Here is a 26,635-nt window from a genome sequence, read left to right on the forward strand (position 1 = left end):
TTGAAGGAAAATTAAATATACAGTATTTTTGTCTTATAGGGTTTGATTTCGCGGTTTTTAGAGCCAGATTGTGAACTTTGGCGGGGGGCTTTTTCCCCGGGTTGAAGAAAAGCACAAAAAGGAGGGCCATAATTGATGGCTCAAACTGTGAGCTTTCTCTCTGAGGGTCCGCTCAGGTCCTGATCCCCTGGCCTCAACCTGAAACAATCACTCTTGGTTAACGACAACACTTCAGCTATTGACAGCGTGATCCCGTAAAGCAGACACTTCAATCAACAGAGCAGCCGGAGGAGGTGTTGTGTTGGAAGAGAATAAAAAGGAGGAGGGGGCATGGGGACGGATGAAATCAAGATGTAAATAAATGAATCGATGAATGAATAATAGATTGGCCATGTAGTGGCCTCTTGGAGTGGCAATGCAGTATTAATAACTGACTCTTACTGTTCGTCTCTGTGTCATCACTGATACTCTTAGGTGGACCGTGGCCAGCATAACACACTGCTGATCTGTACATTCGATCCGGATTACGAACTTTCTTCAGTCCTTCAGGAGGCAAAGAGAAAAGTAGAGAAAAAAATCGAGGAAAAGAAGCAGCCTGTGCACCTCCCCATGCAAACAGAAGCTAGACAGTAAAATACATTGAAAACACAAAACGCAATCATAATAAATCACAGTGAATTTGTCATTTAAAACACTGGCATTCTTTATAGACTTAATATTGTTCGCCCTGACAAGAAAAACGGCCCATAATTGGGGTCACTGTGGCTTTGCTCCAGTTTGATATGGGTCAAGAACGTTCCCTAATGTGTCAAAAGGTAAACGGAATAAAATCCATACAATCAATCAGTGAAAGCTGCACAAAGTAGTCAGTAAAAGTCTATTACAGCCGGGCGGACATTAGGAACGATACGTCTCAGCACCCACAGATCAGACGGGGGTCCCATCCATCCACACCTCGCTGATTCAATTAAAATGCTACATCCTGATTCGACACAAAAGTGGGGGAGTACATCGTCCAGCATCATGAAGAGGTTAAATTCATCCTTCTTCAGAAAACAGCAAAGAAATATTTATATCACTGCTGCACAAGCACTTTTGTAAGTTAATGGCTGACTGCGTGCTTACTTGATGTTTTGCTGAGTGAAATGATAACATCATGAAACTTTTTTTTTAACGGCATTCACTCGAAAATAAAAGATAAATATTCCTCTCTGCTCAGCTGAAGCTACTGGCCAGATTGCCGAGATTTAAAAAGCATTTCATGATTGTGCCGGACAGTGTTTTACCTGTATGGAGTTTATGTGATACACCTGTGTGAGTTTAGTGTGTCAGCACCTCCATCGTATCAGTGCAAACATGTTTGACCTTAAGTGTCAATGCTGTTGAGCTGAGTCAGTATCGTGACTCCACTTTAAAATTGTACTTCAACACCGTGTTTCCTTCTCTACGAGTCCCAATATTGCAGGAGTGTCAGAGCAGCTTGTTGCAAACGTCTCATTTGTTTGTCAAACTTGTGCAGCTCTCTGCAGATTCATACGGCTGCAGTTTTATCCCAACCAGTCTCAGTGTGAGACATATCTCGCCTGTCTTTTCAATGCCCTCCAGGGTTTGTGCTTAAAATAACGGACCCACCGTGCCTTTTATGAGTGTGTGTGCGGGGGGGAGACACCCCCCAGGGCCCTGACAATCAGTCAGGCTGGAGAGAGAGAGAGAGAGAGAGACCCCAGGATGTAAACATTACACCAGCGTGCGAGACTGGGTCATGGCCTCTGGATTTAACACAAGATGTAGCCCTCAGTTGTTACGGGCCATCATTCGAGCTGCCAAACAACTAAGAGAGATCGGATCGAGCTCCATCTACAAGGACAAAAGGTTAAGGAAACCATGTTCAGCTCTCACAGCAGCTACCTGACATCCAGGGACGTGTTATGTAAAGATTAGAAGCTGGCTCTGTATGACCCAAACTAAACTGGACACAGGACTTAAGAGTGTGCATGCGACACACATGAAGCTCTGAGGCTCTCTACTCTTCTTCCTCTCCTTTTCCCACTGACCGGCCTCAAGGGAGCACTGAAAATAACTTAACCTGCTCAGCGATGGGACTTTCAAGTGGAGGTTTTCAGAGAGAGCTCCCTGTGTTGGAGACAATTAACCACCGGAGCCTATTTGTTTAGTTCTAGATGAACGTGTACGGCCTACACAGCACAGTGAAGTCATTACTATCATAAAACCAGATGTCTTTATTTTATTTATTTATTTTTGGGTTTTGTTTTTTTCTTCTCCTTTTTTTTTTTTGTTGCCATTACCACAGACAGATCCTTCACATGTTAAATCAGCGTCTGTAGCTCAACATCACCCCCTGGTGGGAGTCTGCTTATCAGCTGGCACACTGACTCTCAAACAGCTGAATTCCCTGTGTTTAATCGTCTCCCCTCACATGGACAATTTGTTTACGCTCACTTGAAACATTAAAGTAATTTTCACATCAAAACGTGTTTGAAGTTACTGACAGCAAACTCTGACAGAAGTCTGTTCGGTTTAGGAGCCTGTACCTCACGAGCAGCTGAGTAACCAGACCGAGACGTCTTTTTTTCCCCTTCTCTTTCTGGATTTATTCTTCCAATTTCTTCTTTTTTTAATTCAGGGTGACTCTTTTGCTTGACTCTAACGGTCAACACATTCATGCATTTTCTTTTAAAACCCACATTTATAGAGAAAAAAATAAGCATGCTGTAGGGTAACGTACATAATTGATGACCTATCATTAAACTCTGCTTTTCAAAAAACAAAACAAAAAACAGCCTCTCCAAGTTTGCGATTAATTCGACAACTTCATGTTCATGTAAACATAAAAAATAAATTTGAAAAGGCATGACAGGTTCACAAGCGTCAGTATTCTCCAGGAAATTCAGTAAATTATGTTGAAACAATGAGAATAACACCCCTGTAAAACATGAAATAAAAAACCTGCTCTGGTTCAAGAACTCTTAAATATAGAGAGCTGACTTATATTTCACATTTTTAAGCCTCCTTCCTCACCCAAATATCTCTTAAGTACAGGAGCAGATCTCTGATAATATGATATGTTTTGCATTATAATATTCCTCTAAGAGAGTCTAATCGGGTTTCATTTGAAGTTAGTGAGCCCTGTGAAATAATCTGGCCGACAAAGTCATCATTTTTTTGTCCTTGTGTGTGTGTGTGTGTGTGTGTGTGTGTGTGTGTGTGTGTGTGTGTGTGTGTGTGTGTGTGTGTGTGTGTAAAATGGGCAGGCAGGCAGCTGGAGATCCTGCTCTCCATCCTCCCTGTCTCCTCTGGTGTGATGGCATTTCATTTCCAACGCATTACAACGCACCAGATATAGGCCAAGTACTATTACGCCAACTGAATTTTAGGAAACACAATCACTGATTTTAAAAAAGCAAAAGAAATGTGCCACTTTCTGACTCAGTTGAAGAAAAATAAACGCGCTTGGAGGTGGAGCTGAAAGACGCCAAAAAATATAAATATATATAGTGAACTTGTATATGTTTTTAAATGAATAAAAACAAGCCGTAAATAGCGCTCGGTGAAGGCAGTCGCGCTGACAGAAAGCTCTTCCGAAAGCTGTGTAATAAGAGAAGAAGTTGCCAATGACATGTTGTCATTAACTTAGCCTTGTTGTTAACAACTTGAACCGCTCGCCGTTAGACGGGCATCCCGAGCAAAAACACACGGCGACCGCGGTACTTTGGAGCACGCTGCCCATCTGTCCCCGTGGCGTGCTCTGGATGTAGGCTACGATGGGAATAGTAGCTGGCTAGAAAGCAAGCTAATATTAGCTGGCTAGGTGATGTCTCCACGTTTCAGCTGCCTGTTCGGAGGGAGAGAAAAAAACAGCGGAGCCGTTTTCCGGCGAAAAAATTTCTCCACTTGTCCCCTCGCGTGTGTCGTCTCCGAGTTACAACGGCTCCGAAATCACACGGCGGTCATACTAGTAAATTAATCCTATTATATTTCTCTTACCTTCCGGCTTGTTTTCGGCAGCCATTTCCCCTTCACGCGCAACATCCTCCTCCTCCTCACGACCGTGGGTACCACGCGCGTGCACGGCGAGGACAGCACGAGGAGGGAGTGGAGGAGCACGCGGCGAGTCCGTCCGAAGGAGGCGAACTTACGATTGGCTGCGAGGCGGTGACTGACGGAGAGTCTCCGGGATGACAAACACATCTCTCTCACCCCCTCCTCACCTTGGCACCCAGTGTGTGTGCGTGTGCGTGTGTGTGTATGTGCGTGTGTGTGTGTATGTGCGTGTGTGTGTGTGTGTGTGTGTGTGATGATACTTTGTTAAAAAAAAGAGGTGGTGATTACATTGAAATTAGTTCATGTTCAATGGGCTACGCACCAGCTTTTATGATAATTAAAACGAATTCAGTTGTGACTGCTTGTTTTTGAAGCGTCCCACTGAAGTTGTTCCGCGTTGAATAATCAATATCATTCCTGAGTGACACAAAGCAGCCTCACAGCATCCCTTAGCGGCTTTTTAGTGGGCTATATTTACCGTTTCATTGCCTTCAGGAAGATGTCATTAAATGCAAATCAAAAGGGACGTTTCTTATAAGAACTTAAAACTAATGTCATTTTAACAATCATTTCCCCACCCCATTTTGTGTTTTAAGGTTATAAATGTCCATTTCTCCAGCTGATAGTATAAAAAAAATGTATCGATCTATGATGCCTTGCTTTTATTGTGCTCTGTTGTTATGTATCTTTGTATGTATGCATGTGTACGTTGTCTTTTTTTTGTAACCCAGCATTTATAAAGGTGTCTAAAACATAAAATTTGGCTTACATTTTTCACAATTTGTGAACATACTTCAGGTGGAATTATTATCATTTTATATGTATTCTTCTTATAAAGTAATGTCATACTATTACTACAACTACTACTTACAACAATACATTTTATTAAAACTTGTCTTACATGACACCCAAGGTCACCTCACAAAAGGTGTTCCCTGTCATGCCTTCATCCTTCTAATGCCTGTTCAGTGGCATGTAAATTTGCATTTGAGAGCCTGAATTTGCTCAGTGATTCTAGAGAGAACAAACAGTCCCTAAATGCAACATTTGTGTATTGAAGGTGGATCCAGTCTCCACCCTAACACTTCAGTAATAACATTAGGTAATGGAGGTGCCGACGCCAGCTGCCAGCAAGGTTTTCAACTTCCATCCTTACGTTGTTACCTCAGCTAGACAACAATATGGCTGCCTTAAAAACTACAAGCAAAAATAGATCATTGAACGTAATACATGTTGCTTATGGCGTTCTCGTCAACTACAGCACTTAAGGAGAGCCTTCACCCTGTAATAACAGGCTGGAGACCATCACTGCTGGAATGCAGTTTGAGCTGGTGGTGCTGAAAGAACAGCTCCTCTGCTACTCTTGTGCAGCCAACAGCTTTGTTATTGCACAGAAAGTAATAAACTAATGAAAGACCTAATGTGATTGTGTGGGTTTCTCGCCCTTTGTCTTAATTGTTTGCGGATAGGAAGCAAACAATAAGCAACTCTGTAGAATCGTATAATGTCGGATATATAAGTTCTGAATAATGCAGGCATTATCCTCATCTTAACAGTAGATATGCATAATTATATCGAAACTGAATCTACAAGTGGATATCAAGTGTCATACATATATTTTTCATTCGCATATAAACATTAAAAGCACTACTTTTTCATGAAATTGTTGTAAGCAGCAGTATTTTAAACATCTCTCTGAATGTTATGCCAGAAATGTTTCGCAGAAAAATCAGAATATCTCAGCTCCACTCAATGGGCAATTGCCAAAAACACGAATTGGTGATATTGTAACACTTCAGTATGAAAAACGCACGCTGAAACTATCATGAGCAAGGAAAAATAACGAAGTGTTGTGTTGAGTCATCCGCAACAGCAGGAGGCGACAGAATGCGCATATACATCCGTGCCTGATTTAATTTCACCGAGAAGAAGAAATGACCGGGTGTAAACATGGCGTCTGCCTTGGACGATGATGAGATCGGCAGTGATGACTATTATTCCCTGCTAAATGTCAGAAGAGAGGTACATTAAACCGCTGCAATGTGAATAAATGTCTGTGCTCCGTCATGTAGAAGCCGTTCTGTCAGTTTTATTAAGTTATTATGCTCTATCTACGTGTTTATTCCTACTTAGCGTGGGCTAGGTTGCTAGCTTGTGACCCTCGACATTGATTCTTGTGCTGTGACTTCTCTGCTGGATACTTCATGTGGGATACAACAGGTTGTTGGTTTACGACTTTATCAAAAGGAGTTGTCGATCAACGCAGTAATCCAGATTATCGTGTGTTGCTGCTCTAATCCAGGGGCTAACTACAGATAATTGTCAGGCACTTTCGGTTTTGGAAGAATGATTTAGTGTTTCGTGGATAGTGCTAGGTAGCTAATGTTCATGCAGGCACGAGTGAGCACAACTGGTTTTAATTTTTATTAAACATTAAATACGCGCTACATTATTTGAGGTTTTTGGTTATGACGTGTACTTAATTTTAGTTTGGTAATAATTTGTTGATAGACTACTGAAGTTTTACAAAAGCACCATACGGTGTAGAAGCATGCTGCTTTGGTGGGCTGGGCTACCGTGTGCACAAAGCATCAATATTGTAAGCGTGACAAGCATCATGAATTAAAGTAAAGGATAAAAATTGTCTGTGAATGTAATTTTTTCTTCTGTAAAACACAAACCGAGACATGTCACTAATTCCAGGCATGGAATTTGACTGTTTGGTCTAGATTTTATTTCTTTGGATATTATAATATATCTATCAATCACACAAAAATAATTAAAAATAAACTAAAGGACTTTACAACCTTGTGGATGGCCTTAAGGACTTTGTGTCGGGAAACAAGACAGTTCAGCTGCATTGGTGTGCTGTCAGTAAAAGTTTTAACTCAAACGTTTTCCCTCTTCGTGTGCCAGGCAACACAAGATGAGCTGAAAGCGGCATACAGGCGACTGTGCATGTTGTATCACCCGGACAAACATCGGGATCCTGAGCTAAAGCGACAAGCAGAACAGCTTTTTAACCTCGTGCATGAAGCTTATGAAGGTGAGGAAAGGCTTTGATGTCATGTAGTTCATTCTCTGTTTAGTTACACACACGGGGTGGAATTGAGAAACTGATGACCTACTGTAGCATGTTTGGAATTATGGCTAAATGACACTTCATATTGTTTGTGATAAATCTTCCTTCTAGTGCTTAGTGACCCACAGGCACGAGCGATCTATGACATCTATGGCAAGCGAGGACTCGATGTTGAAGGATGGGAGGTAAGTCAGTGACTCTTGTGGCTACAATCCATGAGACCAGCAAATCACGAGTAGGCCGTCACATTACATTAAATGTCATTTGTCACCACTGTGTCTCTTAAGTTGTGGAGTGAGGTTTACAACACTGTACCTGCAAATCTAATCGACGTAGGCTTCAGTACAATCCCAGTAAAATCAAAACACAACAGTATGCATCATCACACATCCCATCAGATCTTTTTTGTCTTGCTGACCTTCACCACGAATGGCTACTTTTAAATAATCTGGAGGGAAAAAAAAAAAAGTTCTTTTCCAGGATTTATTTTAATGGAAAACATGTTTGCTTCTAACAAGTGTATATTTATTGAGCTAGACACCTCAAGATTGTTGAATTGGTTTTTGTCAGAAATAAAAAAGATCTGAATTTGCAAAGTGATTACGCAACTTACTGATGTCACTCAAGCCTTCAAAATATGTTACAATGCTATGATTTATAAAGGGCTTGCCCATCATAGTGTAAGGTGGCGTGGCTCAGGGGTAGAGCGGCCGTCTAGTAACTGAAGGGTCGCTGGTTCGATCCTCACCCCGGTGATCATGTGGAAAAGACCTTTAGCAAGTTACTGAACCCATAATTGCTAGTGATGAGTAGGTTAGCACCTTTCATGGCAGCCTTCACCATCACTGTGTGAGTGTGTGTGAATCACATGACATTGTTAGCACTTTGAGTGCCACTAAGGTAAAAAAAGCGTTATGTAAATGGAGTCCATTTACCATAGGAATGCAACTCAGACCTCTACCGAGCAGTGTGCCCATAGAAACACCTAGTGAGAAGTAATGATGTGCACACATATTTGTTTGCATAGTTAATCTTATTACAGTTTTGATTTGATTAGAATGTTTTACTGGAAGACTACAGAGTTAATCAGAGAGTACAAACCACAGTTAAGTATAATAAGCATGAAGCCTCCATTCAGTACCATGACCCATTCCTTTTTTTTAATCCCTGAACTGTTTTTGCTTCCTCTGGATTTACTCAAACCACTGATTTATTTACCAACACTTCATATTAAAAAAAGACAAATGAGTAAAATACGAGCGAGATGTCTCCCTCTGTCATCTTGCATTCAAGTCATATCTTTCTCCTGCAGGTGGTGGAGAGAAAAAGAACACCAGCAGAGATTCGAGAAGAGTATGAGCGTCTTCAGAGGGAGCGAGAGGAGAGAAGGCTTCAGCAGAGGACTAACCCGAAGGTGTGTTCAGGAGTGGATAGCACCCCTCAGACTGAACTAATGGTAACATTAGGCATCCTGCGCATATAATTACATTAACAATTACTGTTGGATTTTGTGCTTAACATATTGGCAGGGAACTATTAGCGTGGGCATCGATGCCAGGGACCTCTTTGATCGTTATGAGGAGGACTATGACGACGTGGCTTTCCCACAAGTGGAGATCAACAGGATGCACATATCACAATCTATAGAGGTAAAAACAACTGATCCAGAGAAGATGAAATTATATAAAGCTGCGTTAAATCTGAGTAGCTCTACAGAAAGAGCTAATACTGCCTTCTCCTGCAGGCTCCTCTTACCACCACTGACACAGCAATTTTGTCTGGTTCCTTATCCACACACAACGGAAATGGAGGCGGCACAATCAACCTGGCCTTGAGACGAGTCACCTCAGCTAAGGGCTGGGGGGAGGTAAGCTGCACTCATACTGGGATCCACATTTTGTCATTTATACTTTAAGTAGCTCACTTCCATTTCCTGCTTGCAAAAAAAGTGTTAAAATCTATTTTGTGTGTGTGTGTATAGCTGGAGTTTGGTGCTGGAGACACACTTGGACCTCTGTTTGGACTAAAGATGTTCAGAAACTTGACGCCTCGCCTGTATGTTGAGAACTATGCAGGGAAAAAAGGCGGTATTGTGACGACGGGGTAAACAAATGAGTAATTGTCTTTTTTTTTCTTTTTTGTCTCAGCTTTGTGACAGCTCAGTGTGGTCTCCAGTTTTCATCCCGACGTGTGCGTCCGGATTTTACCACGGTGCTGGCCCGTCACCTAGACGAGAACACTATGGGCTACCTGCAGTGGCGCTGGGGGATGCAGTCCTCAATGAACACCAGCATCGTCAGGGACACAAAGAGCAGCCATTTTACCTTCACAATGCAGGTCGGCAGCCAATAGTTAGAATTAACAGACACCATAGAATAAACAGTTTGTCACAAAGGAGCTAACATGATCATTCCTGCAGCTCGGCATTCCTCACACATTTATGATGATGAGCTACCAGTACAAGTTCCAGGATGAGGACCAGACGAAGATTAAAGGCTCAGTAAAGTATGTTGTCAAAAAGCAATGTAACATTTTGTAATCTTGCATTTATATCAAGATCAAACTAAAGAGTGTGACTGCAGGTAGCGAGGCAGTGACTGTGTCTCTTTGTTGCAGATCAGGTGTCTTTGGGACTGTGGTTGAGTACGGCGCCGAGAGGAAGATCAGTCGCCACAGCGTCCTCGGGGCCACCGTTAGGGTGGGAGTGCCCCAGGGCGTCTCCCTCAAGATCAAGTAAGTGCAGCCCTTTGCTCTAGTTTCCTGGTTGGTGCAGATTTCAGAGGGTTTTCCTTGATCCCCTCTGGACTCCAGATGTTACATCATCTCAACCAGTGAACATTTTTGACAAGTTATTTTCATGCTAGATTGTCTCACATATAAATTTCAAAGCACGTACATATTCAGCGTATTACTACTTATTTTTGGACGCCCAGTGATGGACGTCAACATATCACATCGGAAAAACATCTAGAGGGCACATCATCGAAGCTGACTAAAGCTGTCAGCCAAACCCTGTTAAAAAAAAAATAAAAAAAATTTGATTTTCACTTAACGATATTCAACAGATCTGCTGCAAAATTAAATGGGTTCTTTCCTGACCTGTGCTACACCCCTGCACCCAATTTTGTGGAAATCTGTCATATAATTTTTACGTTATCCTACTCAAAGACGGATAAGCGCACTGATTACATTACCTCCTTGATGGCAGTATTCTGACCTATTTTAAATACTTTGGTCTTCCTTAGTATTTTCAGACAGGACTTTCTACAAACATTTCATGCAGTACTCAATTTAGGTTCCAGTTTGTGGCCATGTAGATATAAATAATGAAACCAACTCTTCCTCCCTCCCTCTCTGTCTTTTTCTCTCTCTCCGTCTGTCTCTCTACAGACTAAACAGAGCCAGCCAGACGTATTTCTTCCCTATTCACCTGACCGACCAACTCTTGCCTAGTGCTGTATTTTATGCCACAGTTGGACCACTGGTTTTCTACCTCGCTATGCAGCAGCTAATTATTCGGCCCTACATGAGGGCCCAGAAGGAACAGTAAGAAATTTAAGTTGGTTGTTTTATGCAAGAAATGTTACTGGGAGAAATGCTGCATGTTTTATTACAGCCGAGTTTGAAGAGCTCATCTTATTCCTCTATTTATCCTTTCACTCAACAGAGATTTGGAGAAACAGCGGGAGCTCTCGGCCTCTAACATAGCCAAGAAGAAACAGGAGGCAGAAGCTTCTGTGAGTACTTTAGAAGCCTCTGCGTGATGCAAATCTGCTATTGTGGTACGCTGTTAAGATTAGAGATGCAGGTATTGTGTTGGAGTGAAAAGAAATACTACAAGTTGCAGTAACAAACGGGCTGAGATGGGCTTAGATAACGTGCAAAGTCTTAGTGACATTCATTAGTATAATCCATATGATGTATGAAATCTCATTGTGTGTCTGCCTCTCTCTGTCCCTCTGTGCCTTTTTCATCTCCAAAGGTCTTGCTCATGCAGGAGTCTGTGCGCAGGATTATTGAGGCTGAGGAGTCTAGAATGGGTAAGATCGTTAAGGGGGACTTTATCTTCAGCATAATGTTTTTTTAAGCAGGTCTTAAAACTATTCGATTCCCTTAGATTCTCAGACGTTGATGTCTGGTTGAATGTTGAGATGCGGCGCCTTTCATATTTCATGATATGAAACAAAGCAAAGTTGTCCTTTTTCGGAAAAGTTCCGCCACTGTTTAATTCTCGGCTGCCTTTGAATTACCAGCTCACCCATCAAACTAAAGCCTTTCCTTGTAGTAGAGGACAGTAGCTTTAAATAGTGTCCAGGGTGATTTTGTGGCGAGATGGATAGCTTTCTAAAACGGGGTTAAAATAGTTAATCGAGAACTACTAAGTTAAATTGAATGTGTTAATGCCCCTCCAGCCTCTATTTTGACTGGTGATAATTGGAGCTTTTTGGTCTGCCTTTGATAAGTGCAGGAGCAGAAAGCTTTCAGCGGACAGTATAATTTCCACCTGGGGAGTTTGGCGTGTGATAATTGGCTTACAAAACTGTCAGAGTAGAGGCTGCTTTGATTTTAGCATCAGCAGAGGTCCCATAGACTTGTTAGTGCACTTGCAAAGTAATAATGGTGTGTATAGTAACAGATGCACAGCTGCTCTTCTTTATTCAGTAAACTACAATCCATCAGATGGTAACAGTCTTGCCTGTGGCACATTTGAAAAATACTGTTCTTGTTAACTTATCCCAAAATGGATTTAATAAATGTTCGTTGGCTGCTTTATGTTGGACTTTTCATAGCACTTTTTCCTAAAAACCCAGCGCCGACTGTCGAATCCATTTATTTGTGACAATTTTCATGACCTCTTTGCATTTTTGAAACATTCAAATGAAGTTGATTGACACTTCGTTCTCTCTAAATCAGGTCTCATCATCCTCAATGCCTGGTATGGCAAGTTTGTGACAGACAACAGTAGAAAGCATGAGAGGGCAAAGGTCATCGATGTGACCGTGCCACTGCAGTGTCTGGTGAAAGACTCAAAGCTTATCCTGACAGAGGCCACAAAGGTACGTACATGAATCCGGCGTCAGTGTCCATTTTGCAGATTATAACCAAAACCTACATTTCAAATTTATGATGGACCCCCTGATAAACTGTAACATCAATTCCTTGTTCTTAAGATATGAATACATTTATATATTAAAAATAGTTATCACTCTGGAGTTAGTACGAGTAAATTTCAAATATGGTGGTCGACACATGAGGATTATTTGCTATTTAATTGATACAGATAAAATAATTGTTACACTCCTTATCATATATAGTGCACACACTGCAAATAATGGGCATATATGAACTTGTGCATTTATGGTTTGTACTTGATGTTGCTTTGTCTCTCTAGTCAGGACTCCCCGGCTTCTACGACCCCTGTGTAGGGGAGGAGAAGAGCCTAAAGGTGCTGTATCAGTTCCGTGGAGTCATGCATCAGGTCCTGTCAGGAGACACAGAACCACTCAGGATACCAAAGCAATGTAAGTTGCTTTGGCTAACAGCGCAGACTCTGTCACATGGGGTTTAGGTTGAAATTTAGTCTCCTGTTATCGTTGTATTGAGGCGTTACTTTACACTAACAAAAAAAAAAAAAAAATTGTAATGACCCTTTCAATTCCTCAGTTTGACATTTTGAACCTGCTTTTTCACTGTATGACCTCTAGGTGACATCAGACAATGCCAACTGTATCCTATATTTATACACATATACACTCAGAAGTGCCCTATTTTGTTCATTTCAGCTCGAGTCAAAGTGTTTGGTGGATTATTGAACGACGAGTTATGGAGTTCCTAATGTTTTTGGCAGTTTTCCTGTTTGTATTCTGTCTCCGTTCACCTCGAGCTAATAAGACACGGCCGGTGTTTTCTGACTTCGAAAGTCCCCAAAACGTAATGCATGAGGGGTGTACTTGAAAGGCAAATTACACTTTATGGTGAAGTATCGCTTTAAACTACTTCAGTGCAGGTAAATGACTCATTAGATCAGAGACTGTCTCTAAAAATGTAACCTGTCCTTGTTTCAGATGGACAAGTAACTGACATGCATTGCATCCTAAGTATTTTATCTATATTCACCAGCAACAGTGTTATCACTGACTTTTTATGCTCTCGTTTATCTTCACAGCTCACAGGATCGACACCGACACATAGGAGCTCCTCCGCTGACCAAAACCTACCAATCTGTCAGCTGTTTGACAGAAGGATTTTTTTAGATACTACATGGATTACAGTCCTTGTTAGTCAGATATCCTGCATTTATCTTTTTTGTTTATATTGTTCATTCAAATATGCAGAAGGGAGTTAAACGCATGACAGACTGGACTGATCCCAGTTCAGTATGCATGGACAAGTTTGTGGCCTACTGAAAATTCTAATGTGGCACCAAAATCAATGGCTATTATCTTATTCTCCGGGTCCTCTGTCTCTGCGGTGTCCATTTATTTTTGGTGCGGCTTATAAAATATGATAGAGTTCTATGTACTGTACCGTACCGTACTGTACGTGAACTGCAGTGCCTATGTAATTGAAATTGAATGCACCTCTGTTTATTTGCCATATTATTAAAAAATCTGTCTCTCATACTGTTTTTTTTTTTAATTATGACTGTGAAACAAAATATCATCATTATTTTGCTGATTTAAAAAAAAAAAGATGTAAAAATTCCTGACATACTACAGAAAAATCTCTATCATGTGATGTTGAATAAAGTTTCCAGATTCCTGGATAATGCACCCTGATCCGGATTAGCCAGAAACTATTATGGGGTATCCCTTGGTCGGACATAGGTATTTATTAAAATGCGGCAGATAATTTTGGTGTGATCCTGCTGACAGATAAACGCTACTTCACATTGTGACAGAGGAAAATATTGAACGTAGTGTTATTGAGTTATGGAAGTGTGATTAGATCAATATTTTCAATCCTCAAAGGCAAAATTCTTACCCTGCATTCCACCCATCTGTGGGTACCCACCACAATACTGTGGCAACAAGGATAAAGTGACATATTTCTGTGATGGCTGAAATATTGCTAGATCATTCATCATAACTGTGACTTTATGTATGTGTGTATGTTTGTGTGGGAGGGGGTGGTTATCTATTTATTTCGTCCATTGTGGTGACTGCTCAAGTGTGCCCCATAACCTTTAAAGAACAAATACATAGGAAATGATGCAAGACACATGGCAGGCCACATGATATACTGAAATATAAATATCAATATTTAGTGCTGCTCCCCTACATTCTCCTCCTGCCCATCCAGGGGATCAAACCGAGTTAATGAGTCATTTTACATTCATTCTGCATGCAACTATGTTCTCTACCAGACAATTTGTGTGTGTGTGTGTGCGCTCTGAAAACATTACAAGACCAGAGATTGTTTTCCTTCTGTGCCTTTCCAAAAAGGCTCCGAGGGCAGACAAAATGACAAGATCATGACACACCCATTCATCAATTGAGTTTGCCAATTTCTTCATCAGGCCACTCCATTTTATCAATATTTTCCCAGGATACAAGAAATTATATAATTGGATGCTTTGATGATTGAGTGTAACTAATGAATTATCGCCCCTCAAAAATGATCAATACAATTAAAATGTCTTTGGAGTTTCAAGCCAAAACGGATAATACAATATTTGCCTCCCTCACAAAGGCTTTAGTAATTGTCACTGGGTGACAACAAGTGAACATGACGGTATTAGAAAAGATGACAGCTTTCAGGAGAGTATAACTGCAGGGTATTACCATCTCCCCTTATAATGAGAAAACACTGGGTTCCACTGACACTCGAAAGACATTTGTTTTTAAAATTCAAAAATATTTTTCCCCAGCTTCTTATTTGAAATACTTATATCCTTAGCAGCAGGTTTATTTGAAAAGTGATTTTTTTTTTAATTCTAACCATTATATTTGAGTGTTAGCTGTTGGTGTTTTCGGCACTGTTACCATATTACCGATGTGTTTAAACCCTTTAAGTGTAAATTTGATACAAATTTGCTTCAAAAATGTCACACTGACAACATACCTAATGAGAGCAGTAAAACAATTCAGAGAGTAGTTTTTAAACTTTTTTTTTTCCCATCGCATACAGGAATGTCACAACCTGTTGTTAACAATTACTGAATTTACTTTGATAATTAGAATTTTATATTTTATTAACATCTATATTTTAAATTCAATGTAGCCATTGGGACAGTATGCATCTTTGCAGGGATCATTTTAAGATGAACTAAAACCATGGTGTCATGTGGTGGTGTGAATGTTGTGATGGAACAATGAGTTGCATTGATGATAACCTGAACTGACTTGGAGTACAGTCCTCAGTAATTGTCAACATCATGCGGAGTCTGGATGGGTTTGGGATGGCAGCATAGACAAGTTGACCTCAGAACTGAAGATTACAACAGCACGGCTGGTCTTCTGAGAAGTGTTTTTGTACTTTTTTGTTGTTGGTTTGAATCACTTCACCTTTGTCTGCTTTCAAAATTTAAGATAAAATTGCTTATGAAACCACCTACTGGATTTGAAATCAGGGTGAAATTTTTTTTTTTTTAATTAAAAATCTAATCATACAGAAACCAAAGACCACATTATCTTCTTAAGGAAAAAAAAACACCTTCAAATCCTTGCTACCGCTCCGTAAAACTCCATTATCCATATGGTTTTGCATGTTATCAAGAGATAAATCTAATCCAATATAATAATATAATATATAATAACATATAATATAAAAATCGAATCTAAACTATTTTCCACACATATATGTGTATATAAGTACCTTCTGGCTCAGGCCCTAATAATTTTCGGACTCTTTTTAATATTGTTAGGGAACACCCACGAGTAGGCAGCTAGAAGTTTCCTGTAAGAAGTGTCAGTTCAAAGAAAGCGCTGATAATTTTACACCGCGTATACCGAAACTGAAACGAGTGGGTGGAGTTAGCAGCAAAGATTTGTGATAGCTGCTAACTTATCCGCCATCGCGAGGTGCCGGTATCCATAACGAGCGACACTTCGTGAAAAATGCATGACAGGAATGTCTTACGGAAAGAAGTAAGACCAATAACAAGTTAACGAGCTTTTAATGTCAATGTGAAACTACAGGCTTATTTACTGTACCGGGTCGCTGTGTAACAGGTATATCGTCTTGTTTCACATTTAACAAGAGACTTCATCTCGTACCGCACTTCCGCGTCGTGTAAGCTAGCATTGTCGGAAGAATGGGACGTTTTAACCAGTGCACATAGTTGTATCTAATATTAGCAAGTAGCTTGGAAGCAACTAAGTATATTTAGCGATATTGATTGTAAAGACGGTGCTATCTGGGTGTTACCCAGGTATGAAGAGGACTTTGAATGGGTGCAACTTACAGCTTTGATTCTGCCTCCGGTCGGAGTCCGTCATCGGCTGCAGTCATGACCAGCTCGCTTTTAAAGGAAGATGTAAGTGTTTTAAATGATTTTCAACAAAAATATAAATTCAGTTTACACTAAGTGAATGCAGACGGTAGATTTGAATTGACCACGGAACACACCTCTTTTATTTGCTGCTACGGAATATGTATGTTTTCCTTTGTGAGTGCAAATTTTACCATATTGGATTTGGTCACGTGAATGCACCATGTGTTTTTGAGTGGAGGAATCAAAAGAGAAAGCATTACCAACCATATTAAACATTTATTTTTACTGTGGTTGAAAAGAGGGCTAAAAGTATACATATCTTATTAACTGTATATGTTATTTTACATAATGGCAGATGCAATATTGATGTAGAGCAATATGATTGTCTTGATTATGGTCTAGATGAAAATGAAACACACTGTTGAGCCTCATTGTATCACTTTCTGTTCTTGCCAGTCCTTTCCTGTTCCTCTAGAGATCCTGGAGGAGATCTTTTTGAATCTTCCTGCCCATCAGGTGGTTCATCTTTGTCGGTTAGTTTGTCGACAATGGAAAGAAGTAGCTGACAGTCAATCTCTGTGGAGGGACAGATGTAGACGAGAGGGATATCGACTCAGCGATGCTTCCAAAACACCTGAGGACTGGAAGTTGTTTTACTTCTTGTGCAAAAAGAGGAGGAATCTTCTTAAGAATCCAAGTGGAGAGGGTAAGAAGCTGAAAAACTCACTAAGTGACCTTTGGTGGTTTTCCTGTATTGCTGAATCATTTTACTATCAATACTAATCTTTGTTTTATAGATAAAATGAGAGACTGGCGGATTTTGGAAAACAGTGGCGACAAGTGGAAAGTAGAGGAAGTCATGGTGCCACATCCAAATGAGGCGGTCCAGAAGAACTTTGTAACTTCTTATGGGTGAGTCAACAGAAGAAAAGTGCACTCTTTTGGGCAGTGTTTGTCAAATCTATGCTACTATACTTCACTATAGCAGACTGTATTATAAAACAGACTCGTAGCAATCGCTTCATAAAGGGATCAACTTGTCCTATCACTGGGATGAATGAGAGGCAGGACTTCAGCTCATCACTGTGACTTTTAAATGGAATAACTTGAGTGAAAGCAGAAGTTAGGTTGACTCAATTTCAGCTCAAGGATTTGGTAAATGCCTGAGACAATAGAGTAGAATAGGAGTTTAATTAGCTGATCTGAATAACATGGGAGGTTGCCATGGTGATGAGCTTAATTTCTGTTGAATGAGACAGAAGATCTGGGAACCCCTTTTTGAACTGTGGCTTATTGGTTAAGAGCACTGATCGACACGACAGAGACTCTGCTGAGTAAAGTAATATGAATTATTTGTTTGTGGTCTGAAAATGTGGGAAATACAGTACAGTCACTTTTTCTCTTTAAACAAAATATGAAATTTTTAGTTTCTAGCATTAAAATCCAGCTCTGACCTAATAATACACATTCAAAATGTGAGTCTTTTTGAAAGTTGAATTGTGTGGGGAAAAAAGCATGTTTTTCTGCATTCTGGGAAATCAGTTATGTGTGGAGGGAAAATTTTTGTGGCTGTGTTTGACTATATGTGGGGTCACCCACTTTAGCCCCTGAATATTAGTTTATTTTACACGGACAACAATAATCAGAATATTAATTTTGTTTTAAATAAAATGTTGACATCAGTGTGTGACAGAGTATAGTCCTGCTCCGACTGATTACTGAAGGCACAAGCCCAAATTACTATCTGACATTTTACATCAGAGATTCCCACTGGAATTTGACTTGACACCTTTCCTGTTATGTTGAAACTGTTTTATATTTTGATTGTTGCAATAATGCAGAAAACTGTAGTTAGAGATTCGGTAGTGACACTTAATGGAAAAGTGTTAATGTATCATAAAGCAGTTTGACAGCCGTATGTTACAAAAATGCTCCGAAGTCTCCACGTGGTACTTGAGAAATGCCACTAAATTTGAAATACTCTGCACATCTTAATCTAATTATTGCTTACTCTCTCACCTTTTTCAGGTTTAGATCACTAGAAAATGACATTTACATAGCAGTGTTGCATTCAGAGTCGTGTAATAATCAAGAAAATATCTCAGTTTTGTGGTCCATGTAAACACATCTATATATCTTCCGCTTTTCCTCCATTCCTGCTAAATTGTGTTGGGACAGATTCACACTTGCGAAAAAGATAATCTTCTCAGCGGTGCTAATTATATTGCATGATACACTAATTTATCTAATCCCCAAACCTGCTCTGATGTCTTCAGCATGTGCAGGAAGTCCCAGCTAATTGATTTGCAGATGGAAGGATACAACTCTTCGTTTATGGACAACTTCCAGCCAGACATCAAAATAACAGACTGGTGAGGACAATACACATAAATACACTCGCAGTAATCCCTCAATTCATAATAGCTAGTATATCACCGCCATTAAGATTTGCAGTCTATATATGAATTAAAATAAAGAGCTTGTCTATATTCATTAGCATGTGTATACATACAGTCATTGCATGTAAACCGATGCAGAAATGCAGTGATGTGTTTCCCGTAACACATCATTGAAGTTTCAAAATGACATTAAAAGCTGACTCACACTGTTCGACTAAATTAAATCACACGAAATGAGCATCTGTGTACTTGTGTGTTTTTTAAGGTATGCGCCACGATGGGACTGTGGCTGTGAATATGAGCTCCAGGTAGTATTGTTGAATCAAAGAAAGAAGCCCATCTGTACCTTTTCTCCAGAGAAGGTTTATTTTGAGCAGTGGAGTGATCCAAAGTGGAATCAGGCACGTACGGAGTCCAGAAACGAGGCCCTGACTCAAATTTGTTTATGGTACAAATCCCGAGCATAACTACTAAAGACTCACTGCTATTTGTTTTTCAGATGACACACGTGTTTCAGAACTATGGACCAGGAGTAAGATACATCCATTTCATCCATGGAGGCAAGGACACACAGTTCTGGGCAGGATGGTATGGGATTCGACTCACAGAGAGCTCAGTTGAGATATGTCCAGCAGCAATTGACACATAACTCTATGGCATTCATCTAATCCCGCTGTCCTGCCTTTTGCTTAAAATTGCACATGTTTTTGAAAATTGCACCACATTTGACCTACATCCAGGCAACTGGGAAAGTTCCATTGTGAATGTTCACATGGCAACATATTACTGTTTGGATATAGAAAAGTAACAACCTTGTTGCCCATAAAAACCAACATATGTAGGAAATAAAGTTATGGAGGTCAAATCTATCAGTGGTTTCTCTCAGTTCTGGTATTGAACGGTTACTTTAAGTAGCTAACCTGAAGTCTAACATTATACAAGCTACATGATCAAGATATATTTATGAAAAGCTAACTGCAAAGTATCTCTTGACTTCACAGTAACCTGTGCTAGAATGCTGCAATGTAAATGAAACACTTATCTGACTTGTTTTCGTGCAGAGCAAATGCATTTTTATTTTGCTTCACTGTAAAAACTGCCTTGTAAAGTGATGTCAAAAGCCTCCCACTGTTCTAGTTAGAACAGCATACTCTTCCACCCCTGAGGTTGGAACTTTCCCACTTGCCCTTGAACGCACTGTAATACTCTTAATGTAAACTTCTGTCATTTTTCATGTTAAAGGTTTGTTTGAAAACTATTTAGTGCATTGGTTTCTTTATGAAAAGGGAATTTTCGAAAAGTTCAGAGTGTTGTACTTTGAGAGGACAGAATGTGTAGATGTTCTGCTGCACAGCACACTTACAGGGTCATGACCATGTGCAGTACTACAGAAGACCGAGGATTAAGTTCCAACACGGGTTTAATTGAAAACGTTAAAATGACATTAACCGTGTGGAACTACTTCCAAAATGATGCAAATTGTTTAAAGTCAAAGACAATTAAAGGAGCTAAAAGGTATGTAATTCCCTCTTTGTGCTTAAATCTTATTGCCCTTCATTGCATCTGGCTATTCTGGACTTTAAAGGAGTCTCGTGGGTTTTTATCCACTTAACCAAAGAGAACCTCATTCACTTATCTGTTGTGAAAAGACATAATGGTCCCAGTAACTTGGTTAACAGCATTGTCATCATTAGTTTGAGGTTCACAACATAATACCTTGATACATTCCACATTTTTACACACACCTTAAAGGAACATGCCTACTTTTCTGCAAATATGCTTAATTATAATTCTCTCTAGAGCAAGGTCATTGGATATCCTGTGCGTGCATTCGAGAAACGCAGATACAAGCTAACTGCTTGTTAGCTAAAGCAGTGAATTGTAACGGGTGGATGGGCTGTTTAGCATAGCTACAGCAAAAGTCAACAAATACCATTTTCCTCAAATGGTGTTCATATTAAAAGAACTAGTGTCGTATCAATCTAAACATCACAAAATATATTGTAATTTTGGAGTACCTCACTGGTATTAGTTTCTTGACTGTACACTGATTACTCACAGCGCCTCAAAACTTTGGCTGCAAAAACATTTTTTCAGTTAAGAGGATTGAATGCTGCAACTAATTTTGGTCAACTCTGAAAGAGAGGAGGAGGATGCTTGGGATCCTGAACCTTACTTTTTGAACAGGATTACACAGGAGGAATGGCAGATTTTGGAAGCTGAGTGCAGGCAAGATGGAGTTGTGCTAACTTGCCCATCTGCTGCCATTCATTGCGCTAAGCTAACTAGCTGTCAGTTGACCCTTTTTTCCCTACTGCATTTACAGAAATGGGAAGAGTATCCTCTGTTCTGACAGCATGAAGTTGTTACTTCTAAACCTTTTATCACATAGTATGCAAGTTGTGCACATCATACTCAGAATCAAGCCCTCTTTTAAGACTTATATTTAATGAAGTGAAATATTATGACCAACATCCATATTGTTGTGGTTGAATTCATTCATCACTTTCAAAGACTTTAATAACTTACCTCTCAAATTTCAAGGGACTGTTTGTGATTATTGGATGTGTTGTTTGCTCTGCTCGGTCATATAAAGTTGAGATGCAAAAACTTTATTCAAAAGTGTTTACTTGTCATTTGTGGGAAATGTATATGCATCCAGTCAGACAACACATAGTCTTTGAAGTGAAGTTTATTCATAATACTGGTTTATTGTGATGTTTTATCACAAGGCAGATACAGTACAACTTGATGTCAAATCAGAGAAAAATCAGACTCCAAGAAACTCGTTCTCTATTGCAAGTAAACATTTTTTCTGGTTCATTGGATTTCAGCGTCACCGCTCCTTTCAGTCTCTATATCAGTAATGCACACATTTTATTCAGTCAATAAGTTAGGAGTTAGTCTCGCTCTATGTACAAACTAATTAAAGCCCACACCTAGGAATGATATAGTAGAAGACAAATGCAAACACTGCTAGTTCTGTCATTTAAAGTCTCATAAGATCTCTAATTATGTATAGCAATTTCTTAAGAACAGTCACAATATGTTGCTATCTGATGTAATGATACTGCAGTTTAACAGCAAGTATTTTCAGTTTCCGACATGATACATTACCCTTGGTTTGGATACTAAAATCCACCTAAAAGCGTTCAAGAAATCCCTCACAAAAAAAGTCAATGAGAGGGAAATTGTGCTCTAATTCTTTGCATGTAGTTGCTTGAATAAATGGCGACTATTTGTGATTCATGACTACTAGTGGTGTGTTAACATCCAACTTTAATACTGAACATTTCCAGCATCATTTTCAATTTAGACAAGACAGGCCCCAATTTACCTTTTTTTTTTAATTTGTAAAGCTGGAACTACATTAGATAATGAAAGTCTGTCAAATATTTCTTCGATCTGTCTACCCTGAGGCTACGTTGATATTAAACATTACATGATGTGGAAAAACACAGAGTTCAGCAATGAAACATTTAAAACAATTTAAGCAGGTTTTACATTACTTTACACCCCACTATTGATTAAAAAATTCATCAGAAGCAACCAAGAGCACACCTGTGTGTCAAGTACACACAGAGTAAATGATAAAGATAATTCCTTTATAAGTAAAACACTGATGCAGGGGACGAGGGGCATGAGACAGAATCTGAGCATTATCGAGCTTGGTTGTGCTTTATGATCCAGTTGATAGAACAGTGGCTCATATCAGTTCATTCATATAGTAAACATGTATCCAAACTCAAACATTTTCTACACTCCTCACCTACATTTGTTGATATATTTTAATAGGCAATCACATCATGTAAGGCCATTTCAAATGCATCAAATTAACACAAACAGCATCAAATGTTAGTCAATATTAAAAGAATCTTCAATACATTGCATGTGTATATAGTATAAGTCAGTCAGGAGGTGAATATTTCATGGTATTTCAACTCACATTGGAATGTGCTTCTGTAGCAAACCTTTCAGTCCTGCTTAACTAGAAAGTGGAGTGGAGAAGGCTGCAGTAAAACTTAGAGCAGTACACATTTACGTCTTTTCTTAGGTTCAGGGGGCTCCAGGGCAGCCAGTATTGCCTCATCAAACACATTCTTTAATCCTTTCTGTGGAAACAAAATATTGATAGAGGGGCTAAGTTCCGAATACAAAGCAACATCTTCTGGGAGCTAAGTGCAAAACAAAGCTTAGTAGAAATGGAGCAGAGAGGTCAAAGTGTTCTTTTATTCAAATAACTTTGTACAAGACTCTCCTCATGATCGACTTTCTGAGTATAGACAAAAGCTCATGGAAAACTGTGATGCTGCAATAGAAAAATGTTCGCGCTGTCAAAGACAGAACGTAGCATAAATGCTTCATAGATTATGAACAACACAGAGAAGCTCAATACTGAGATAATAACAGAAACGCGGAATTAATAAACAAAAACAAACATCGGGTGCTGACATCAGAAAGGACAACTAAAGATTGGCACTCGTCATATCAGGCAGATATTGGTTGGTTAATTGTGATTAAGCCAAGTTGAAATGAATGCACACAAGATCAGAAGGAAAAAATGTTAGTGGACATTGGATTTCAGAAGTTTAAAAGAGTATTGTAGTTAGTTTGATAACAGACTTCTTTTCAATGAGTAAGCAGCAGACGATTGAGAGGCAAAGCAAGATGCAAGAAGACATCAGAACAAACAGCATTTTCTCTTTCTCTGAGTTTCAGGAGGCTCTAAAGCAGCTAGGATAGCCTCATCAAATACGTTCTTCAGTCCCCGCTACAGAGAGAGGAGAACAAGGAAGAAAGACAGGCAGACCACACAGAGTTAGACGAACTTTGAGTGCAAATATTGTTAGCAAAGGCATTTACACACATGCTTGCCTCACCAGTGTCGCTGAAGGGGGGCTCTTACCTGTGTTAGGGCTGAGCACTCGACATATTTGACTGCCTTAAGGTCACGAGCCAGCTTTTCTGCTGTCTCGGGGGTGATTGGCTTCTGTTTGTTCTTGGCTAACTTCTCCACTGTGGAAGGGTCATCACGCAGGTCGATCTGAGTGCCTACCAACAGGAACGGTGTCTTGGGACAGTGGTGAGTTATTTCGGGAACCCACTAAAGACAAAGGGAAGGAAATAAACAATTTGCGAAGCATAAAAAATTTGATTGTTGGGGTTTGAGAAAAGGGTAAATAATAAAGCAGCCTTTTCCCACAAAGTTTGGGTGTCACCTGTGTATTAGCTGTACTACTGCGGTGAGCAGTTTGTGTCTCTTGTGTGTATGAATGACCAAACCAGTTTCCCATTTATGAAATCATTTTAATTATATTGGTCCCATGCTTTAACTTTGAGTGTAACATCATAAATATTTGGTACTATTTAACACCTTGCATACCTTCCACCTACAACAGTTTTGACCTGCTGACGAGCTTGACCATGTTTAACGTTAATTTAAAAAAGAAAGTTATTTAACTTAAAACCCAGGTGATATACAATTCAACAATTCCCCCATCAGTTGTTGATACTAGCGAGCACAGTATTGCGTGAAGTATGGAGAACGTCGATCAGACTGGGGGTGAGAGAGGGTGATAAAATTGTTGGTGAGTTTCTCCAATGCAATATCAACAACGCACCTTTTCTTTAACGTTTTCGAATGAGGATGGAGAAACAACTGAGAAACAGACTAGGAAGACATCTGTCTGTGGGTAACTTAGTGGTCGTAGCCTGTCGTAATCCTCCTGACCTATAAAAAAAAGGCAATTAATTTAATTTACCATATAATGTCAACAGCAAACAACTACAGTAAAAACTAATTCAATTCACAAAGAAGAAAATGAGAGAGGAAAGAAACATACCTGCCGTATCAAATAAGCCAAGGGTGTATGGTTCACCTCCGATCATTACGGTTACTGCATAGTTATCAAACACCTGTGAAAAATAATATTAATGTCACAGGCTACTTGATGGTTTTACTTTTTGTCATTATGTACCAGACTCTGAAGAAAAAACTTCGCACCAAACATACTTACTGTGGGTACATATTCAGAGGGGAATTTGTTGGTGGTGTACGAAATCAATAGGCAGGTTTTTCCCACTGCTCCATCACCCACCACCACGCATTTGATGGTCTGCATCTTTTTACTTCCTGTATCAGCTGGCAATAATGTTATCTGGTAAAAGATTGTAAATCGTTAGGAAAACCTTTTGATAACCACGGGGTACACCACATTGTCTGCTATGAGCATTGGTCCTGGAAACATTTCGGTTTTGTAATTGTCCATCCGTAACAACTGCTAATATGAGTTGTATTTTAACAACATAATGTGAGGTTACGCTTTTCCCAGGGATAGCAAGTAAAAGTTAAACGTCACACCCATCACCCAGAGTCCGAGAAGCTAACATTTAGCGGTGTGATAACATCGCCAACTACTACTAACCACCGCTTTTATGTTAAACTTAGAACTTGAAAATCTGTTCCATTTAAGAAAGTACAAATTTCTAAAATGAATTATTAAAAAAAAGATTGGTCTGAGTGTCGGATAGGAGGAAAAGCTACTGCAGTGTTAGCAAACATTAGCGTTATGGCTGGCGAGTTCGCTAGCTTAGCAACCGGCCGGTTCGCACTAGCTTGTAAACTTAGCTAAGTTAATTGCTTTGCCTGGTGTTCAGCTAACGAGCCTAAGCGTAAAACTAATATCCAGACTTGTATATCTTAACCAGTTGCACACAGAGTTGTCAGAACATGCTTGTATTACGTACCACCGGCCCTCCGTATGTCTGCTAGCTACCGTCCGCTGTCTACTTAGTAGCCGGGCGTTGGCACCAGCGAGCAGCAACTTGCTACAGACGGCAGCCGAGCTTCCAAGCAGACTTCCAGCACTGTAAAGTCAAAGTAACCGCAATACAACCGGATGTCACTTTCAACGTAAACTCTTTTGCATGCATTACATTGTCCAGTAGGTGCAAATATAGAGGATATCTATTTGTCAAAAACCGTCTGTAGTTGTAAATCCAACAAATAATTCCTTCCATGTCGTTTTGACACAATTTATCGATGGGAGATTTAACTTCGTTACTATTCGTGCGTTTGCTTCGAAAGTTGATTTCTGTGTCTCATTTTGGACTGCTTGACAAGAAAAGAGGTCCGCGCTGCAGAAGTGGTTACGTCATCTCCTACCCTCGCATCCTCGCCTAAATTTGAGCTCTGTATCCTCCACTCTTCATCTACAGGTAGCTGGCAATACTCATTTACCTGCTGCATACTTTATTTATAGGAACATATAGACAGGTTGCAGTTGGAAGACTGCATGTAGTCACTTAATTAAAATTAGTGATAGATGAATTCCATTAGCTTTTTCAGTTACAGAGTTCTAGTGGTGCAAAGTAACGAGTGAGTATTTTTACTCGAGTTGTGTTAAAGTACAACATCAAGGTATCTTTATGTCATTTTATATTATATTTTATAGGTGTTCTTGTACTCCACTCCATTTTAAAGGAAACATTGTACTTTTTACTCCACTCATGTACCTGCATCCTTCAGTCACTTGTAACTTTGAAGAGGAAGATTTTTTTTTTCTGAAAAATTTTATTGGCCTGATGAAGATAATGTACTTTAAATTTGAAGCATGCAATTTCCAGAGACCCTAAACAACTGGAATACAAACCTCC

The 26,635-nt window shown here is 39.7% G+C and overlaps 4 protein-coding genes across 13 annotated transcripts in view; 2 read left to right on the top strand and 2 right to left on the bottom strand.

Moving 5' to 3' along the window:
- camta1a (calmodulin binding transcription activator 1a) overlaps positions 1-4,206 on the bottom strand; it is a 306,871-nt gene extending 302,665 nt beyond the window's left edge. For 5 of the 7 annotated variants that reach the window (XM_086213436.1, XM_086213432.1, XM_086213435.1 and 2 more), the window contains exons 1-2: positions 4,006-4,206; positions 442-543 (exon numbers count right to left, since the gene is read on the bottom strand). In XM_086213436.1, coding sequence (XP_086069562.1) covers positions 442-543; positions 4,006-4,030 — 127 coding nt within the window. In that variant the 5' untranslated portion in view covers positions 4,031-4,206. The remainder of the gene's footprint in view (positions 1-441; positions 544-4,005) is intronic. The other 2 variants (XM_086213431.1, XM_086213433.1) reach the window with 2 other exon arrangements.
- A 1,750-nt stretch (positions 4,207-5,956) lies between these two features.
- On the top strand, positions 5,957-13,908 carry dnajc11a (DnaJ (Hsp40) homolog, subfamily C, member 11a). Its single transcript, XM_086212585.1, has 16 exons — positions 5,957-6,084; positions 6,979-7,108; positions 7,256-7,329; positions 8,457-8,558; positions 8,674-8,793; positions 8,889-9,011; positions 9,126-9,199; positions 9,292-9,481; positions 9,564-9,649; positions 9,761-9,877; positions 10,535-10,690; positions 10,812-10,881; positions 11,127-11,184; positions 12,059-12,201; positions 12,537-12,666; positions 13,311-13,908. Exons 1-16 carry the CDS (start codon positions 6,013-6,015, stop codon positions 13,334-13,336), a joined length of 1,671 nt encoding a protein of 556 aa, XP_086068711.1. The 5' UTR covers positions 5,957-6,012; the 3' UTR covers positions 13,337-13,908.
- Positions 13,909-16,104: 2,196 nt separating this feature from the next.
- LOC147255614 (F-box only protein 6-like) lies at positions 16,105-22,067 on the top strand. 3 transcript variants are annotated; one of them, XM_086213439.1, is made up of 7 exons: positions 16,105-16,233; positions 16,518-16,622; positions 17,037-17,286; positions 17,378-17,492; positions 18,857-18,952; positions 19,245-19,380; positions 19,479-22,067. In XM_086213439.1, exons 2-7 carry the CDS (start codon positions 16,536-16,538, stop codon positions 19,626-19,628), a joined length of 834 nt encoding a protein of 277 aa, XP_086069565.1. In that variant the 5' UTR covers positions 16,105-16,233; positions 16,518-16,535; the 3' UTR covers positions 19,629-22,067. The 3 variants fall into 3 exon arrangements, with proteins under 3 accessions (XP_086069565.1, XP_086069563.1, XP_086069564.1); XM_086213438.1 differs by having other exon boundaries at positions 16,176-16,317; XM_086213437.1 differs by having other exon boundaries at positions 16,163-16,622.
- LOC147255615 (cell division control protein 42 homolog) lies at positions 21,666-26,090 on the bottom strand. 2 transcript variants are annotated; one of them, XM_086213441.1, is made up of 6 exons: positions 25,727-26,090; positions 24,997-25,137; positions 24,823-24,895; positions 24,601-24,710; positions 23,886-24,083; positions 21,666-23,750 (listed from the first exon to the last, which is right to left on the bottom strand). In XM_086213441.1, the coding sequence occupies exons 2-6, from the start codon at positions 25,099-25,101 to the stop codon at positions 23,661-23,663; spliced, it is 576 nt and encodes a 191-aa protein (XP_086069567.1). In that variant the 5' UTR covers positions 25,102-25,137; positions 25,727-26,090; the 3' UTR covers positions 21,666-23,660. The 2 variants fall into 2 exon arrangements, with proteins under 2 accessions (XP_086069567.1, XP_086069566.1); XM_086213440.1 differs by having other exon boundaries at positions 21,666-23,091; positions 25,727-25,901.
- Between the last annotated feature and the right edge of the window lie 545 nt (positions 26,091-26,635).

Source organism: Aulostomus chinensis, chromosome 9, assembly GCF_037954235.1.
Source record: "Aulostomus chinensis isolate RoL2024-O1b breed Wild chromosome 9, RoL_Achi_v1.0, whole genome shotgun sequence".
NCBI lineage: Eukaryota > Metazoa > Chordata > Actinopteri > Syngnathiformes > Aulostomidae > Aulostomus > Aulostomus chinensis.